Here is a 19,985-nt window from a genome sequence, read left to right as displayed (position 1 = left end):
AAAAGCAACGATGCTCTACTGTACAAAATCAGCCGCTATTTCGGAAAAATTATTCTGCTCCCGCTCGGGCATAGGTCCTTATTCTGGAACACTGTTCCGGAAAAGGGCCAGTGTAGACAGCCCAGTAGTCTTTTCCGGAAAAAAGCCCTGATCGTGAAAATGGCGATCGGGGCTCTTTTCCAGAAAAGCGCGTCTACATTGGCCACAGACGCTTTTCCGGAAAAGCAGCCTGCCAATGTAGACACTCCTTTTCCGGAAAACCTGAAAACGGAATAGTATTCTGTTTTAAGCATTTCCGGAAATACATGCCAGTGTAGACACAGCCTGTCAGTTTAATAACCTGAAAAGATAAGCAATTTTTCAGTAATGTTTATATGTCTGATTTTTTTTCTAAACCCCTCCACCGCCCACAACAGTACACAGAACAAAACAGACTCCTTGAAAGGTTGTCTAGAAAGACAGAAAATAAAAAAATACACAAGTAAAAATGTTCAGTCAAATAAAAAGCTCATACACATTCTAATTTCATAATAAACATGTCTTTATTCCAAAAATCATAATACTGCATGTTAGCCAATTACAAAGCATCTACACAAGACTTTGGTAAGAAATGAACACTTTTTAAAAAAATTGTGTGTTGCACATATAAAAACCTATCATTTAAGCCACTACTTCTTCTTTTTCATACCATGTAAAACTTCTATAGCTCATATATTAGAAAATATAATGTACGATCTGATACACGCTGTGTACAAAACTCAGGCATGATAGCTGTGCTTTCAGTTGGAAACTTTTGATTTTTTATTGATATATATATTGAATATAATTCTACTGGAAATTTTACAGCAACAATGCAGTCTACATGTTTTTTATCAGAACTTTTGTTTTCCTTAGAAAACTCAAACTATCTTTTGTTTATGTAGATATAGATGTGTTTTATACCAAAAAGTAACAGCTTAAATACGTTTTGTATCAAGGAAGAAGAAAATCAGCAAATGGAGGAAAAATAGATAACACAAAAAATAGTATAAAATTAGAACTAACAGTCACATCTCTAACTGCAGGCTATTTTGTGAATGTTAGTATTAATAATGTGGCAAACTCAAATATCTATAACATATGTAACTGGAAACAGTGGTGTATGCTAGTTAAGGGAAAATAAAGTTGATACTAATTGAAATTGTACTGAAACCGCAGTGTAAGGTATCAGAGGGGTAGCCGTGTTAGTCTGGATCTGCAAAAGCGACAAGGAGTCCTGTGGCACCTTATAGACTAACAGATATATTGGAGCGTAAGCTTTCGTGGTCAAAGACCCACTTCGTCAGACGCATGTAGTGGGAATTTCCAGAGGCAGGTATAAATATGCAGGCCAGAATCAGGCTGGAGATAACAAGGTTAATTCAGTCAAGGAGGGTGAGATCCACTTCTAGCAGCTGATGTGGAGGTGTGAACACCAAGAGAGGAGAAACTGCTTTTGTACTTGGCTAGCCATTCACAGTCTTTGTTTAATCCTAAACTGATGGTGTCAAATTTGCAGATGAACTGTAGCTCAGCAGTTTCTCTTTGAAGTCTGGTCTTGAAGTTTGTTTGCTGCAGGATGGCTACCTTTAAATCTGCTACTGTGTGTCCAGGGAGATTGAAGTGTTCTCCTACAGGTTTTTGTATATTGCCATTCCTAATATCTGATGTGTGTCCACTTATTCTTTTACATAGGGACTGTCCGGTTTGGCCAATGTATGTAGCAGAGGGGCATTGCTGGCACATGATGGCGTATATTACATTGGTAGATGTGCAAGTGAATGAATGGTGTGGCTGATCTGGTTAGGTCCTGTGATGATGTCACTGGTGTAGATACGAGGGCCGAGTTGGCACCAAGGTTTGTTGCCTGGATTCGCTCTTGAGTTAGAGTTATTGTGGTGCGGTGTATAGTTTCTGGTGAAAAGTGAAAGGCCTGTGAAAGTGAGAGATCATTGTCCAGGATGGGTTTTATATCACTGACGATGCGTTGGAGAGGTTTTAGGTGAAAACTGTAGGTGATGGCCAGTGGTGTTCTGTTGGTTTCTTTCTTGGGCTTGTCTTGTAGTAGGAGGTTTCTGGGTACATGTCTGGCTCTGTTGATCTGTTTCCTCACTTCCTTGTGCGGGTATCGTAGTTTCAAGAATGCTTGGTGGAGATCTTATTGGTGTTGGGCTCTGTCTGAGGGGTTGGAGCAGATGCAGTTGTACCTAGTGCTTGGTTGTAGACAATGGATTGTTTGGTGTACAAAAGTACAAAAGCTAGCCAAGTACAAAAACAGTTTCTCCTCTCTTGGTGTTCACACCTCCACATCAGCTGCTAGAAGTGGACCTCACCCTTCGACTGAATTAGCCTAGTTATCTCGAGCCTTATTCTGGCCTGCATAGTTATACCTGCCTCTGGAAATTTCCACTACATGCATCTGACAAAGTGGGTCTTTGCCCATGAAAGCTTATGCTCCAATACATCTGTTAGTCTATAAGGTGCCACAGGACTCCTTGTCGCTTTCACAGTGTGAGGGTTGCCCAAAGTTTTTCCTTATAGGCATGTTCAAATATAATTCATACTCGATATATTCATATGTATATGAATTAAACCAGTATGAAAATATTTGCAAAGGGAATAAATCTAATATTAAAACAATGTGATGACACAGAATACCAAAGAAGAACGCTAGTGAGAGGAAACAGAGCATTAACAATTTGATGACATTTTCTTACATAAACTGGGGTGAAGAAAGAGCTCTCACATGCTATAGGACCACAACGGCCTTGTTGAGCTTAATCTGAGTCTTGGAGCTAATCATCTCATGGTGAGGAGCAGGCTACATGGCTCTCAATTGCATGGGTATTTTTAACCCAATGATATGTTCTTGCAACAGGCAGTTTACCAGGACTTGTCAAATGCACAGGCCTGGGATTTTGAGAGCCCCGGTGGACTCAGATGGCTGCTTTGGGTATAATAGTACAGGTGGAATCATGCAAAAAGTGGCAACAGTTCCAATGAATTAAGACAGTCAAAACCAGATAGTGGATTTGGGGGCTTGTGATCAACTATAAAAGGATTTGACTAAATCATCTACCGCTGTTCTAAACCAACAGCCTTTATTCTCAGTGCATTGTTATGAATACGTTTTTCTAATCCCTTTCCTGGACAAAAATGAGGTAAATTTTTGTGTCCCAATTAGTGTGAAGCTTAGTTCCTCTAGTATGATTTATATCTGAACTTCAGGCTGTAGTCCGCTAAGTCACAAATGTTTGGGCATTTTACAATTCCTCGTAATCTTTCTGTTGCTAGCATATGTCCTGTGTTGACTGAGTATGGATCCAATAACAAAAATATTCTTCTTTTATACGAGCACCCGATGTGCCTTGTCAATGCCATCCACTGTTTTATATTTATCTCTTCACGAAATGGATCCTAGTCTCTCATATGGAAGTTTTTCTGTGGCACAGTCCCTGCCTTTCTCTATTTCTGCTACTATCTTTTCTAAGACAGTGGTGGACAAACCTGTGCATTGTTACTGAGCTATGCAGACTGATGCTTATATTCTAATTGTTCAGCTTTTTCCATGTTTAAAGAAGGAGAGCCTCATAACGGGAAATATATAGGATAGTAATTAGAAATACCAGTTTAACACACCTGTTAGGAAGAGATAAATATGCACCTTTAATATTACTGAACCAGCATTGCTGAAATTATTCCTTGGCACAGTTGCGTAATTACATAGGCACCTGCTTTGGATATTCTGAAATCAAATCAAATGAGAAATTCCTTCCACACATGAAATATGTCACTTTAACTTAGTTACGTTACATGCAGCCCATGTCCCCAAAAGGAATATTTCTATATGGCTATTGCATGTCCTCAGATATAGCTTTACTTCAGTGTTAAATGACTCACAATGGCATACTAGTTTTATGCATTAAGGGCTAGCTGGAGAGTCCAGGAACCACTCTCAGCATACATATGTGAGGAAATATTTATAAAATATATTTCTTGCACCAGCAAGACTAATAAGCAATCCACACTGCAAAAATGAAGATTAATATACACAATTTATATATATATTTTTAAAAATACTAAGCCAGATTGACTTTCCATTTAGCTCTCCATCATTTTGAGACTTCGGGTTTTGCTAACAAGGGTGCACATTACATGCTCTTATCTCCTTCTTGTCTTTGCAGCTGGTAAACAGAGGACTTTTGAATCTTTTCTTCACGGTCATGAAGCGTTCCTGAATTCCCCCACCACAGAGTTTGGTACATTCTGACCATGCAGTCCATGCTCTCATCTTACAGCCTAAAAATAAAAACATTCCTTAGATTTTAATCTCTCTCCCCCTCAGTATTGACAGCAGTTGATTATTGTTGTCAAGGCCCCATACAAACACATATTAAAAGACAATTCCATTCCCCAAAAGTTTTCAAGAACCAGTTAGACACTTTAGAGGGCAATTTAGCAGAGGCGGAGAACCTGATATCAGTGAAACAAACCTATAATAATGTTGCAGATATTAACAACTAATACATGATAGAGATAATCATAGGCAGGATTTAGTTCAGTTTCATGTAGTTCTTAGTTTTGTGGCCTATGGAAAAAACAACTCTCTGCAACTTAAATCTAGTTGAATATTTCACAACTCAGTATTCAAGTGGAACGACCTTAGTGGGAAAGAATGAGATTTTCTTAGGGCTTGTCTCTACTACGCTGGGGATTGATGCTGCAGCGATTGATTTATTGCATTTAAGCAGACTCAGTAATTAGACAGCAGGGAGTTCCATCGCAGAGCTCCTTCCCATCGACACTGGTACTCCACCAGGGTGAGAGGAGTATCCAGTGTAGACAGGAGATCAGTCCCTGCTAACCTTACTGCACACAAGACGCTGTGGTAAGTACTGTGCTATTTGTATAGCTGAAGTCACACAGGTTAGAATAACGGATAGACAAGCTCAGAGAGGCACAGACATCACCTGTTTTCCTCAGGGAACAGGTTAAAAGCTCTCTAGTTGCAACTTACATCTGACCTTCAATACTGAAAGATTAAACCCAAGAACTTAGTCAAAAGCTTTCCCTAGAATGTAATGCTATTTCAATGGAGTGCTGCTACTCCAATTTCCTCCTGTTACGAACAAACATAACAAGCTGTGGCTAACACATACCTGGATATAGCTCACCATCTACAGCTTCTTTAGCATGTTCACTTCTCCTTTTCTCACGGGCTTCCTTCCAGCGCCTTTTCTCTATACCGGGACCTCGCAAACATTTTCTTATTCGGCATTTTTTCCGTTGAACAGTTTCTGGGCATGGAGCTCCTCCAAATTGTGGTTCCATTTTAATCATTCTTGTCCTGATCATATGACCTTTTCCACATGATTTATTGCATTCAGACCACTTGGACCACTCTGTTAATTCACAGTCAATGGCTATGAAGAAAGAAATATTGGCAATTATAACAACTCTTGGGGGACCCAACCAGATGATGTGGAGGAAACATGGATTTGCCTAATCAGCATTCATAGCTGAAAAGTGTGAACAGGGCTTGGTTCACCCAGTCTTCAGAGTTTTCCAAGAAAACATTAAAAATCTCTGCAAAATCTAGAAGAATATTCTCCTTTACTATCATTATTGAAATTATTCATTGGCACACTGGCATGGCTCTGGATATTTTGAGATCAGCTAGTTTCTATTAGCTGGAAAGAATGGTGCTAGGAGGGCACTACCTTTAAAATAAAATACCAGTTGCATGATTTAAGCAAGTATTGTTATGGCCATTTTACACTTGGGGAAACTGAGGCACGGAGCTTCTTAACTTGATGTGAGTTTTTTTACAGTCCTAGAACAAATCAGGAAAAGAGACAGGACTCTAACTCAGATTTCCCGATTCATAGTTCCACACTGTAGGACCGGGGCCATACATACGCCAAAGTTTGAATTTTTCCACAATGAGAGTTGGCTTTTTTTGAAGTTCTGAATGCAGAACATAGAAATTACTATACAGTCATTCAAAAAAGTGATTTTTAAATTATTTAAGAAACACTCGGTTACAAAATCGCATCATAAAAATGTGTGAGGGGGAGGGGTGGTAGCTTCATAACTAGTGCCATTCCTGGATAAAAATGTAGGTAGTTTTATGCAGGGTGTTATGACACCTGCCTGGCAAGGAATGCAACAGAAATATTATCTCACATCCATTCGAGGTGGTAATTTAGAGTGGCTCCTAAGCTGCTCCAGTTACACATTCACAAATTATTATCAGGGAAGCAAGAGCAGTTTTAAGCCACACTGCCCTGAATCTCACTCAAGGCTCAGCATGTTACTTGCTTGCTACTAGAAACTGAATGTGCATTTGGGGGAAAAATCATGGTTTCAGTAACTCTTTACAAGGCTGAAATGGAGTTGGGTAGGTTAAATTAATTTCCAAATCCATTTTCCTCTGAACCATTTGTGGGCTAAACTGCCAAATCACCCCCATTCACGTCTCTAAGGCCTATGGCATGGTGTCAGTCCAGTTCCGAGTGCTCAGGAGACACCATCATAAAAATCCCATTAACTGTTGGCAATAAGTGATACCTTCATTAGTAGATTCAGCAGAGATCAAGAATGCATGGTTCTGGAAACCATTCTTCCACCCTCTAGGTTTAAGGTACAATATGTGGATGCAGAGGTTGCTACTTCCCATATTGTCCTTATTCCAAATAGGCAACGACTGAGGATGTCTGAACTCCCATTTCTTTCATACAAAGGCCTGCTTCCTATTTCATAACAACAACATATCTTCCTGGATAAGCAGGAAGAATGTAGTTATACAACACAGTTCCTTAAATGGAGCCGTTAGTGAGGAGCTAAGATGTGACATGAAGCTACGGTGCTGGTATTTTTATTGAATCTGGGGTTGTAGGAAGCAGGTAAATGTCGAGTAAAAGACATTGCACATGCTAACAGTGCCTTCACTATCTCACAGATTAAGTGAGAGTAACTTTACATGGACTGGACTATCTGCGGAGAAGCACCTTGGATATTTCAGTGAGCACGTGCTCACTGAAATATGCACGTGTTGCAAGCCAGCAGGACAGACAATACATGGCTGAGAGGTGTAGGTTATGGAGCAGGAATCGAGAAGTCCAGAAGGCACACAAAACCGCCTCTTCACTATCCACAGTGCCATTGGTGGAAGCTCTGCTGCCACGGAACGCAAACACCACAGCTCTGTCCCAGCTCCACATATGAAGCACAGCACCAAGTTTGGATGCTTAGGCTACCACTACATTATGAGCTGTGGAGATAGTGATTCCCGGCATGTGACATTTGGAAAATAGTTGTATCCTCATGGTTGCATGGAGGCATGGCCTAGCCAGGCTGAAGCACCTGGAGCATACTCCACATACTAGCCACCGTTTGCTTGTCTCAACACTGAGCTCCAGCTAGCCTGCTGGGTTTTAGTGAAGGAATATTCACACAAGCTCGGAACCACCCTCTCTGTTCATAGTGTGATGTCTGCAGAACACGTGAAATGAGCCTACACTTACGGCACTCCGGAAGCATGCACTTCTCCACTTGCTCTAGCTCCTCGCTACAGTCTCCAAGCTCAGCTGCAGATTTCAGCATCCTTTGCCGGGTCCTCATTCCCTTGCCACAAGTCACACTGCAGTCACTCCATTCCGACCAAGGGGAGAGCATGCAGGGAATGGTGTCTAGTGCATGAAAAGAATGATTAGCAATGATAGCAAATCCCCCTTACACTGACAAGGTAGCTAAGCACAAAGCTTTGAAATTCCTACAAAAGCTCAGATGAAACCTACATTTTTTTGGCTATTTATTAAAAAATTTTCTCTACAAACTTTTGTCCACTCAGTTTCTGCAGAATAACAATGCATGGGGCTCAAAATACTTCAAGAAAGGTATTTCTGGGCTCATATTAGCTGCAATTATCAGTGAGAAAGCCAGATATTTTGGAATTTATAGCAGTCTGATGCCAAACCAATGATCTCATCGTGGGCTGCGAACAGTATTTCATTCCAGAATTTGATTCTTTTACAGCAACATTAATTACTTATGGCAGTGAGTATTATCCTGTGAAACACTTATAAGTGCCCATAAGTATTTTGCTAATATACAGGCTTAAAACGTCTGCTAATGATAGTGAGATTCTGAAAGCATTGCTTTGAAAGAGTAATACAGCCATATGCCCTCTTTCGGGTGGAAATGGTACCAACGCACGATCTCCTGAGGCAGGGAAAAGCTGGGACTCTTTCCTGTGAGTATGCATGAGCAACATGTCATAAAATATATCACACCTGTGTGCCCGGCAGGCCGCTCGCGGATACTTACGACATTCTGGCATCATGCATTTCTCTGCCTCTGTAGTTTCTGTGTTGCATGTGGATCCGTCAGCTGGAGTCATCTTAATCATTCTATGTCGCTTTCTCATTCCCATTCCGCAGCTAGCACTGCACTCATCCCACTCTCCCCATTCCGTCACAAGGCAGCTACTGGGAGCTAGTTATAATGGAAAGAGAAAAAAAACCACTAACAGCACTCCGCTGAGAAACGGTTCCTGTAGTGCTTTGGTTACTGGTTGGATGCTGCAAGGCTAAATGACATACTTACAACACTCAGCATTCACAACACATTTATCAGTTTCTTCAGTCGGTACTTTGCACATAGAGCCGTCTTCAGGAAATTGTTTCACGTATCTCTCTCTAGATCGCATTCCCATGCCACAGGAAACAGTACAGGGGGACCACGTAATCCATTCAGACATCATGCAAGTGGATCCATCTAAAATACATTGAGATTGCCACTCGTTTACCTGATAAATCTTAGCCACCAAGAGGTATCTCTCATCCCCCTCCCCCTCCCACTCTTTTCAGACTTCCACACTTCTGTTTATCCATGATGTTTCTTTTTCTGCTTCCTGTCTCATGCTGCCTTTTCCCCCATTCTTATTTCACTCTCTTCTTCTTTCGACTCTTCCCTCAAACATACCTCTAGTAGAAGACTGGGCCACTGTGAAAAAGTTAAACCATCCCCCCAATGTTAAATTCTGTCCCCTACACTCTTTTTGGTTTGTTACCTTCATCACTACAGCCGGGGCCCATACAAGGCTGAAAATCCTGGGTCTCTGGACAAGGTACACTGAGGTCCAGCTGGGCTTTCAGCATTCTCTGCCTCATCCTCTTGCCCTTATCACAAGTGGAAGAGCTGCAGGCTGACCATGGGGACCAATTTGAGTAAATGCAAGTCTCCGGGGTGTCATCTAAAATCAGTCAAAAGCAGAACAAAGTCAGCAATCGGTCTCCACTTGGTTGGTGACTTCATGAACTGTTTTGCATGACTGACTGGCTGCTTGCTTGCTAATCAAACATCTTAATGTTTTACTCATCTGGTACTTGATGCAGCCCTGAATTCTTTCTTTTGTTAGAAAATTGAAGAAGTGTGTGTTTTAATTCCCCCCAAATAGTCAACTATACGTTTATAACTTGTGGGACAACTTATTGCCAAGTTTCTATGGGTAACATGGTTGTTCTGTGCAGGATTCAAGGGCAAAGAACTGTAACACCAAGAATGGAAAACTGCATCACTGTGACTTTCATACTCGTTCAAGGCAATCAAGTAGGAAATGATTCTGAGTGAGAAGTATATACAGAATCATAGAATCATAGAAGTGCAGGGCTGGAAGAGACCTCAGGAGGACACTGAGTCCAGCCCCCTGCCCAAAGCAGGACCAACCCCAACAAAATCAACCAGAAGCAGCTCTGGTGGATGAAACAAAAAGTCACACAACAGAACAGAATTAACAAGTACCTTCTTCTTTCTCTTCTGGAACAAGATCTGCTACAATGTCATCGACATTATCAGGGATGATATTGCATTGCTCTCCCTGCAAAGAAAGAGCAGTAAAGATTTAAATTAGGAAAGTACAGTAAAACTCCACTAGTCCGGCATCCAATTGTCCGGCACTCCCGATAGTCCGGCATCAAAATGGCAAGAGCCTAATGCAGGGGTGGTCAACCCAAGGTACCTGATGGAAAAAAATTGCAGCTCCTGATGGAACCGGGATGGAACTTGGAACCACTCAGGCCAGCCACTCTCATGGCTGGGCCGCTGTGAGCCACATGCGCGCTCATGGCCCCTAGCGCACTGCGTTGTACCCTGCACGTGCACGCCAGGTCTCACACAGAGTCCCAGCCTGCACGTGATAGCAGCCGGCCGCTGAGCACTGGCAGCTGCTTTGGGACCCAGACATAAGGTTGCGGGGAGAGATGCCTGGCTCCGGAGAAACACGGGGGAATTGGGGTGGTGGGGGCAGTATGCATGGCGCCCCGGATGCGGAGCAGTGGATCTGGCTCTGGGACCCAAGCATAAGATTTGGGGGGAGAGGATTGGGTTAGAGCGGGGAGGGGAGGGGAAGGGAGGTGTTTGGCTCTGGGGAAGAGAAGGGGAAGGGAGGGGGATTGGGTTGCGCACAGTGTCCTGGCTAGCTCATGTTCAAAGCCGTCCGCTCGACGCACGTGCCCCCGCATCTGGAGGGAGACACGCAGCGGTGGTTCTGGGACCCGAGAATTAGGTTAGAGCCAGAGGAAGGGGATTGGGTTGGGAGTATGCCCCCTTTTAGTACCTCCTGATAGTCTGGCATCTCCGATAATCTGGCACCACCCAGGTCCCAAAGGTGCCGGATTATCAGAAGTCTACTGTAATGTGAAAAATCTGATAGGATGAAAAACGAGTTGCCAGATACTACACAGTAACACAAGCAGTGCTCCAGTATCTAAACAATTGAAAAGTTACAGTTATTCATGCTTATATGCAGTGAGGAAGCACAATATCAGCACGAAGAGCCACAGAGTAAAAGCATTTCAACTGTTTAAAAAATCATTCAAATGCATTTAAATATCATTTTGGTTTTACTGCAGTCTTTTAGAATTGCATATTGCTACCTTTCGTGCAATTCTCTCAATGACAACTCTGGCTACCACTGCTATCGACCCTCCTTCCGGATCATAAAAGGGACTTTGAGGGTGATCAAGGCTTGTTAGTGGTCTTATCTTTTCTTGAGGAACTGTAGGCTTGTTGGGTGACTGCAATCAGAAAGAAACAGATACAAATACAGATTAAAAGGAGTAAAAACACGTATTTTGAATAACACAATGGAATTAGAGTTGCTTCTGAAATGTTCATTAGGAAAATGTCCCTTTCAACAGAATGCATTATCCCATAGCAATGAACATTTATTATAAAATATTTTTGTAAATCCGTGGAACTGGAACTTACATGTGGGATACAGTAGCACCCAGGTCCCCCAAAAGAGCTCTATTGGCTCTGTTGCTGTTACAGGAGAAAAAGCAGTACACACATATTTTTGTCTTTGGAGAAAAGCCCTTATTGCTCTGAATACACATGTATCATTGTGATAAGAAAATGAGACTGAAGCCTTATTTTATCATTACAATTAATTGTAGTCAACAACAGTAGAAGACAGCAAGAATTCTGAACTTGAGTTATATTTTGAATAGCATTTTGGGGACCAATGTGTAAATGACCATCAATAGGGCTGGGCCCTACATTGTAGGTACTTTGTTGTCTTCCTGATAAATATCTTTGATTTTATTATCTCATATGCCAGGCACAGAGGGAGAATGTTTGTGAGCCTAAAACCTCACTTGGAAAAGTTATGAGACTAAAAGTAGGCAAAACGTTCTCCTTTGGAAAGCATGCAATATAAACATGTGAGGGTCTGGGCAAATGTATTCTGTGCACAAACCGGTATGCCCTAATAAAACCTATTCTGACTCTTTGCACGCACATTCTCATTAACATATATTGACCTAGACTTCATCATTAATATAAAAATAAACCAGCATTGAGGTCTTCTGGTGATTTCTAGATACTGTCTGATGTACTTGGAAGTATATCTGGACATGCTCAGAATGCTCTTCCAGGTAATAACTATTTCAGTAGTGGCATCTGATCTCAGAACACAGACCAAATGTCTTGTCCTGCAGTCTGCCTCAAGACATAAAAATACGTGGAATGGTTACAATGGAGTGGGATATGCTTACTTTTCCTTCATCAAAATTTGTTTAGTTTTCCATTTGCGATTACTCAAGAAGGCAGCAATAAAAACTTTATGTCCACATAAAAGTTTGAAACAAATTGCCATAAAAAACTTTTGTCACTGAAATGGCTAGAGAAGTAATACTAGCAAGAGAGAGAGAGGGAGAGGAAAAAGCTTGTTAAAAATGTTCTTATATAAAAATGTGTTTTTGAAACAGCGAGTAGTCCAAAATTATTAACAACCAATTCTCAGGGAGCATTCATCAACCTAACCTATTTTGGGCCATTTTTAACTTTAAATATAAGCATTATTAGTTACTAGTCTTATGGTAATGTATAGATGTTTCAAGTGAGACTGTGGTCTCATTGTGCTAGGAAGCAAACAAACATATAATGAGAGGCTTAACTTAATAAAAGAGAATGTGAAAAGGGCAAGATCTTTAGATCTTCTCTGGTGCGTACTCTTTAATTATAAATCACTTTAATTATTTATATTAAGTGGTACCAGATTTTATAAATTATAAGTCTGTTTAGGTAACGATGCCTGTTCGCACCAGAAGCTTAGGGTTTTGGAGTTAGTGTATTTTATAAATGGTGTCATATTTTACTGTACGGGAATGATTAAAAGTTAGTCTGTAACTGAAAAAATGTAAAAAAACAATGAATGGTCCTGCAGCACCTTAGAGACTAACCAAACATGTAGATGGGATCATGAGCTTTCGTGGGCACAGCCCACTTCTTCAGATGGCTGGAGCAAGGGATCCAGAAGTACTGTTGGGCAATGTGTATAGCTAGCAGGCAGGTGGCAGGAGAGGCACATTCTATTTCAGCTACTGAGGAGTGAAAATAGTCTGATTGCCTTCCTTTACACACAGGACAGACATCCCTGGTTGCGTACATTATTTTTGCTTGTTTGTTTTTCAAGACAGATTTACTATCTTGCAAACACAACTATATAGGGAACAGTATAAGAAGACTGCAGCAGAAGAATAATTCCAGTGAGAATTGGAAAGGTCTGTGGAGGCACATATAGGAACTAACCAAACATTTCCAGCTACATTTTCCTTCTATGCATTCATTCACAATCATTTGCACAACCAAATGTTGTGATCTCTCTGCAACAGGAAGTCCTTTGGTCCTCTGCAATTCTTATTCACTTATTGCTCAGGAGTCTTGTCTTTCACTGGGGTGTACAAGTCCTTATCTCCAATCATAATTTCTCTACAAACCTTTAGGATGGCTCTTTATTCTGACCACGTGCCTTCGCCCATGCTGTTATTTTCTTTTTGATTTCCTTGTTTTCCCAGGATTTCTATCTCTTTTACCTGTCTCTGCTATCGGAACATAAAGCTTTCTGGGAGATATGGTTGGCTGTTGTTCAGTTTTGGTGTTGGAGTCTGTGTTAGCTCCATACACTGTCCCAATGATCGCACACATGCTGCAGATTTTTCCCTTATATAGCCATTGCTTGATAGACAGTAATTCTTTCCTTGTTGGTATGGTTTTTGTAACAGTTAAGAATATAAAAACGGCCATATGGGGTCAGACAAATAATCCATCTAATCTAGTGTCCTGTCTGCCGACAGTGTCCAAAGACACCTGCTTGAGCCGGACTGTTCAGAACAAGATGACTATCAAGTGGTCTGTCTCCTACCATTCCATCCCAGCTTCTGGCAGGTGATGGTGTAGGGACACCCAGACTATGAGGTTGCATCCCTGACCATCTTGCTTAATAGCCACTGATGAGCCTATTCTCCACGAGCTAATATAATCCTTTTGCACGTTGGCTGTGCATATAGGGGGAAATACAGGTTGAACTTTCCAAATCTGGGACTTTCTGGTCTGGCAACGTCCGTGGTTCAGTAGGGCCATGGATGTTGCTGGACCAAAGAGCCCTGGAGGCAGGAGCAATGCAGACGCTGAGGAGCCCTGGCTAGGACAAGTGGCATCTGGGGAACACTCCTTGGTCAGGGAACACCTGGTGTTAGCAGAGCACGGTATCTGTGGAGCCTCATCCCCAGCCGGTGAACCCCCAGCATCAGTGGGCCATGTAACCAGGGAGTTCACATGTTCAACATCATTATTAACATCCCCTGGACAAGGGGATGGATGGCACCCTCAGCAAGTTTGCAGATGACATTAAGCTAGGAGGAGAGGTAGATATGCTGGAGGACAGGGATAGGGTCCAGAGTGACCTAGACAGATTAGAGGACTGGGCCAAAAAAAATCCGATGAGGTTCAAGAAGGACAAGTGCAGAGTCTTGCACGTGGGATGGAAGAATCGCAAGCACTACTACAGGCTGGGGACCGACTGGCTAAACAGCTGTTCAGCAGAAAAAAAAATCTGGGGATTACAGTGGATGAGAAGCTAGATATAAGTCAACAGTGCGCACTTGTAGCCAAGCAGGCTAATGGCATATTATGGTGCATTAGGAGGAGCATTGCCAGCAGATTTAGAGAAGTGATTATTCCCCTCCCCCCTCTACAGAAATGATGTGGATGCATTGGAGAAAGTCCAGCGGAGGGCACCAAAAATGATGAGGGGGTTGGAGCACATGACTTATGAGGGGAGGCTGAGAGATTTGGGTTTGTTTAGTCTGCAGAAGAGAAGAGTGAGGGGGAATTTGATAGCAGCCTTCAACTTCCTGAAGGGAGGTTCCAAAGAGGATGGAGAGAGGCTGTTCTCAGTAGTGACGGATGGCAGAACAAGGAGCAATGGTCTCAAGTTACAGTGGGGGAGGTCTAGGTCGGATATTAGAAAAAACTATTTCCCTAGGAGGGTGGTGAAGCACCGGAATGGGTTCCCTAGGGAGGGGGTGGAAACTCTATCCCTAGAGGTTTTTAAGTCCCAGCTTAACAGAGCCCTGGCTGGGATAATTTAGTTGGGGTTGGTCCTGCTTTGGGCAGGGGGTTGGACTTGATGACCTCCTGAGGTCTCTTCCAACCCTAGGGTTCTAGGATTTTTGTTGCTCTTCTCTGTACTTTTTCCAGTTTTTTTTTTTTTTAGATGTGACCAGAACTGCAAGCAGTATTTCAGGTGTGGGTGGCATTTTGATATTTTCTATCTTCTTATTTATCCCTTTACTAATGGCTCCTTATATTGTGTTAAATTCATGACTGATACTGCCCATGGAGGAGATGTTTCCAGAGACCTTTCAATGATGATTCAAATATATCCAGATGATACCAAACTGGGTGGGGTTGCAACTTCTTTGGAGGATAGGGACATAATTCAAAATGACCTTAGCAAGTTAGAGAAATGGTCAGAGGTAAACAGGATGAAGTTTAATAAAGAGAAATGCAAAGTGCTCCACTTAGGAAGGAACAATCAGTTCCATAAATACAAGATGGGAAGCGACTGTCTAGGAAGGAGCATGGCGGAAAGGGATCTAGGGGTCATAGTGGACCACAAGTTGAATATGAGTCAACAGTGTGATGCTGTTGCAAAAAAAGCAAATTTGATTCTAGGTTGTATCAACAGGTGTGTTGTAAGCAAAACTCGTGAAGTCATTCTGCCGCTCTACTCTGCACTAGTTAGGCCTCAGCTGGAGTACTGTGTCCAGTTCTGGGCGCCACATTTCAAGAAAGATGTGGAGAAATTGGAAAGGGTGCAGAGAAGAGCGACAAGAATGATTAAAGGTTTAGAGAACATGACCTATGAAGCCAGGCTTCATGAACTGGGCTTGTTTAGTTTGGAAAAAAGAAGATTAAGGGGGGACATTATAGCAGTTTTCAAATATCTAAAAGGGTGTCACAAGGAGGAAGGAGAAAATTTGTTCCTCTTGGTTTCTGAGGACAGGACAAGGAGTAATGGGCTTAAAGTGCAGCAGGGGAGGTTTAGATTGGACATTAGGAAAAAATTCCTAACTGTCAGGGTGGTCAAATATTGGAATAAATTGCCAAGGGAGGTGGTGGAATCTCCCTCTCTGGAGATATTTAAGAACAGGTTAGATAGACATCTGTCAGGGATGGTGTAGACGGAGCTTGGTTCTGCCTTGAGGGCGGGGGGCTGGACTCGATGACCTCTCGAGGTCCCTTCCAGTCCTATTATTCTATGATTCTATGATATCGGTTTTGGGGTGGTTTTCCGATGAGTGTGGTCTTGCATTTATTAACACTGAATTTAATTTGCCAAATTACTGACAAATAACCCAGCTTTGTGAGATGCCTTTTTAACTCTTTGGTCAGCTTTAACCTTAAGTAAACTGTGTAATTCTGAATTGTATGCAAAGTTTGCCACCTCATGGTTTACTCCACTTTTTCAGATCATTTGCCAAAATACTGTTTCCATCTTTGCGTCTGATAATACTGTTCTTCACTATAGTTTCAACCACTTTTCCTGGTACTGAAGTTAGATTAACCAACCTGTAATTGCCAGGATCACCTCTGTGGCCTTCTTAGAGTTAGGTATCATGTTACCTATCCCCTAGTCATCTGATTTAAGCAGTAAATTATGTAATACAGCTAATAGTTCTGCAGTTTCACATTTGAGTTCCTTCTGAACTCTTGGGCAAATATCATTTGGTCCTGGTGACTTATTATCGCTTAATTTCTCAATTTGTTCCAAAATCGATTGGCTCAGGTATGTGGATCTCTCTCGTGTCCTCTGCAGTGAAGATCACTGAAAAGAATTCATTTAGGTTCTCCACAATGCCTTGTCTCCCTAGAGGATCCTTTAGTGTCTCAATTATCCAGTGACCCCTCCTATTGTTTGGCAGGCTTCCTACAGCCAGGTAATTGCCGTGATCACTTTTCTAGGCTATGTTTTTCAGAGTCCCAATTTAATTGGGTTAATCTCGCTAGTTTTTGATGACATGTGGGTTAATGTTCATACGTGTTGGGAGCTTCAGTATTTATCCTTCCCTAATTTTTAGTAAGCTAAGTTCTCATTTTTCTTCAGAGAGTGAAGTCATCAGGTACTTGAGACATTGCTGTGCACTAAGAGCTCAGCTTGGGGGAATCAGGCAAAATGAAAGACAGCCATTGTTACCTCTGTCTGTTGCAACACCCTTTTGTTTGGCTATGTATGCAATGCTTTGCTGAATATTAAGAGCTTTCCATATGTGTGTGGATATTAGCCTCATGTTTAACAGCTATGTTAATTACAAATATTCCAGATACCTCATAGGTAACCCCACTGTCGGTGCCAGCATCCCACGGTATCAGATCCTGAATGACTTTCTGAACCCAGCCACAATCCTTGGTGCAAAGGTCTTCAGCTGACAGGCCCACGTTCCAGTCCGGACTGGGGCCTAGCATTGTAAGGAAAGACATCAGGTTGCGAGTCCTGTCCACAGAAAATTCAGCAGAGGGAGCAGCTCTCCTACAAATAAAAAGCAGGAAGCTAGAGTTAACCGCTTTGCTATTTGAGCAACTGTGAGATTTGTGCTTTAAATGGAGAAAAAATGAGTCCGCTCAGACACCAGGTATATCTGCAGTCTGTAAATAAACAGAGAGCTCTGACGGGGTGAAGGCATGGCACAGCTCTAGCAAACTGCGTCCTTTTCAGCAGCAAGACAGCTTTTGTGTATTATAGATAATGAAATGGCTCATTCTTCATTCAAGGATGTTTACGGTATATTGCATATCAGTGGTTTGGAATGAAGAATTGTGGCAAGTACCTGTACTTTATAGCCAGGTAACAAAATAGCCTTGCCAAAAGATTCTCCTGTTCCATAATAAATTAAAAACTTCAAATACCATGAAATAAGACTCGACTATCAGGGAATTTTTAATCGGTAATTTATTGATTTCAGTGCTTAGTAGGGCAACTTCAAAACATCACTAAAGGTTGTATTTCCCAAATCAGGGACCCCTGGGCTACGTCTACACTGGCCCCTTTTCCGGAAGGGGCATGTAAATTTCACTAGTCGTCGTAGGGAAATCCGCGGGGGATTTAAATATCCCCCGCGGCATTTAAATAAAAATGTCCGCCGCTTTTTTCCGGCTTTTAAAAAAGCCGGAAAAGAGCGTCTACACTGGCCCCGATCCTCCGGAAAAAGTGCCCTTTGAAGTAGGAATAAGACCCTCCGGAAAAGGGCGCTTTTTCCGGAGGATCGGGGCCAGTGTAGACGCTCTTTTCCGGCTTTTTTAAAAGCCGGAAAAAAGCGGCGGACATTTTTATTTAAATGCCGCGGGGGATATTTAAATCCCCCGCGGATTTCCCTACGACGACTAGTGAAATTTACATGCCCCTTCCGGAAAAGGGGCCAGTGTAGACGTAGCCCTGGTGTCAGCCGGGCCAGGCAGCAAATGAGGAACCTCTGCCTCAGATGGGGAACTCACTACAGCAGTGGCAGACAGTGGCCAGGCAGCACCTGGCTGGAGAGCCCCAGGGAACGCACAGTGGGAGCAGGACTGTCCCTGACAGTGGGGCCGGTGGTGGCTGGGCAGCCTTGGCTGGGGAACTCCCAGGCGTTATCTGGGCCAGGGAACCTGGGGAATCCCTAGGGGTATATCTACACTACCACCCTAGTTCGAACTGGGGTGGTAGTGTAGACATACCCTAGTTCCCGGGGGGCTGTGGTGGACAGTTGGCCAGAGAATCCCCAGTGGCAGCAGGCTGAGTAGCCCCAGCCAGAGAACTTCCCAGCATCATCAGGGCCAGGCAGGGCTGGGAGCCCTGGCTGGAGAACCCAATCTATGGTGGCATGGGGCTGGGTTGGCCAGGTGGCCCCAGCCAGCGTACCCCTGGTGGCAGTGGGGCTAGGTGGCAAAAGAGAACTATTGGCCAGGGAGCTCTGGGGACTCCCCAGTGGCAGCAGGGTGGGTGGCTTCCGAGCAGGGCTGGCAGTAGCCGGGTGGCCCCAGGAACCCTGGAAAACCCTGGCAGCAGCGGGTCCGGCAGCAGGGTGGGAGCCCCAGCCTTGGGAGCTTGGGAGTGGGCAGCCATTAGGGGAGCATTGACCTCCCTTGGTCCGGCAAACTCCCTGGTTCAGGAAGGATGCTGGACTACAGAGGTCCAACTGGTATGAATCATGTGGTGCTCTGTGCTGTAGTCTCTTAACTATCATATTCCGACTCAACTGGAAACTAAAGCCAGATCTGAGCTAAAAATCTCCATTCACATGTAAAACACGAGTGCATTAACTCGGTTCGTCATCTTTTCCATGAATGCTGCATCACTTTATATGTTTTTTCTTTCATAGTTGCTCAAATCTGGCAATTCTACTTAATGAAAACTCTGACATCACTGGGGAGAGGAGGTTACCTTTCTATTAGGCGCATGAGACCAACACAGACACTTCATTTTTCTCCCACTTCTATATCAAAGCAATTTCTGTTTTATGGGCATTTGAAGATTACAAGGTATTTTTGCTCTAATTTTTGTTTTTCTTCAACCTTCCTTTTTGTGTCTTCCCCGGTCAATGGGGGTACGTCTAAACTACATGGCTCCGTCGATGGAGCCATGTAGATTTGTTGTTTTAGCAAAGGCAAATGAAGCCTCAATTTAAATGATCACGGCTTCATTTAAATTTACATGGCTGCCGCGCTGAGCCGACAAACAGCTGATTAGCTCATCCCACGAGGAATAACAGGGCTGCCGACAAAGGGATTTGATGTCGGCAGGGGAGCTTCCAGACTAGCGCGCTGAGCGGACAAACAGCTGATCAGCTGTTTGTCGGCTCAGCGTGGCAGCCATGTAAATTTAAATGAAGTCGCGATCATTTAAATCGCGGCTTCATTTGCCTTTGCCTATGTGTCTAATCTACATGCCTCTGACGACAGAGGCATGTAGTCTAGACACAGCCTGGGTGTTTACTTTTTCCATTGGTGCAAGTAGGGACTAATTTGTATACTTTGACTCCTATAACTCCTACTAGATAAAGATTGTGTTTGGTCTGTTATTCTTAAATTATATATTCACTGGCAACTAACTGCTGATAGTGAGGGTGCACAATTAAGAGGTTATG

At 42.9% G+C, this 19,985-nt stretch overlaps 1 protein-coding gene across 1 annotated transcript in view; it reads right to left on the bottom strand.

The window, feature by feature from the left end:
- Window positions 1-523: 523 nt before the first annotated feature.
- Window positions 524-19,985, bottom strand: part of SPON1 (spondin 1) — a 384,871-nt gene continuing 365,409 nt past the window's right edge. Inside the window, exons 8-16 of the mRNA XM_075927822.1 lie at window positions 17,194-17,395; window positions 10,956-11,096; window positions 9,823-9,898; window positions 9,092-9,274; window positions 8,626-8,796; window positions 8,347-8,514; window positions 7,545-7,709; window positions 5,178-5,441; window positions 524-4,317 (exon numbers count right to left, since the gene is read on the bottom strand). Coding sequence (XP_075783937.1) covers window positions 4,154-4,317; window positions 5,178-5,441; window positions 7,545-7,709; window positions 8,347-8,514; window positions 8,626-8,796; window positions 9,092-9,274; window positions 9,823-9,898; window positions 10,956-11,096; window positions 17,194-17,395 — 1,534 coding nt within the window. The 3' untranslated portion in view covers window positions 524-4,153. The remainder of the gene's footprint in view (window positions 4,318-5,177; window positions 5,442-7,544; window positions 7,710-8,346; window positions 8,515-8,625; window positions 8,797-9,091; window positions 9,275-9,822; window positions 9,899-10,955; window positions 11,097-17,193; window positions 17,396-19,985) is intronic.

Source organism: Pelodiscus sinensis, chromosome 4 (assembly GCF_049634645.1).
Source record: "Pelodiscus sinensis isolate JC-2024 chromosome 4, ASM4963464v1, whole genome shotgun sequence".
Lineage (NCBI taxonomy): Eukaryota > Metazoa > Chordata > Testudines > Trionychidae > Pelodiscus > Pelodiscus sinensis.
The sequence above is the reverse complement of the archived record's forward strand: the minus strand, read 5'-3'. Positions and strand labels throughout refer to the sequence as shown.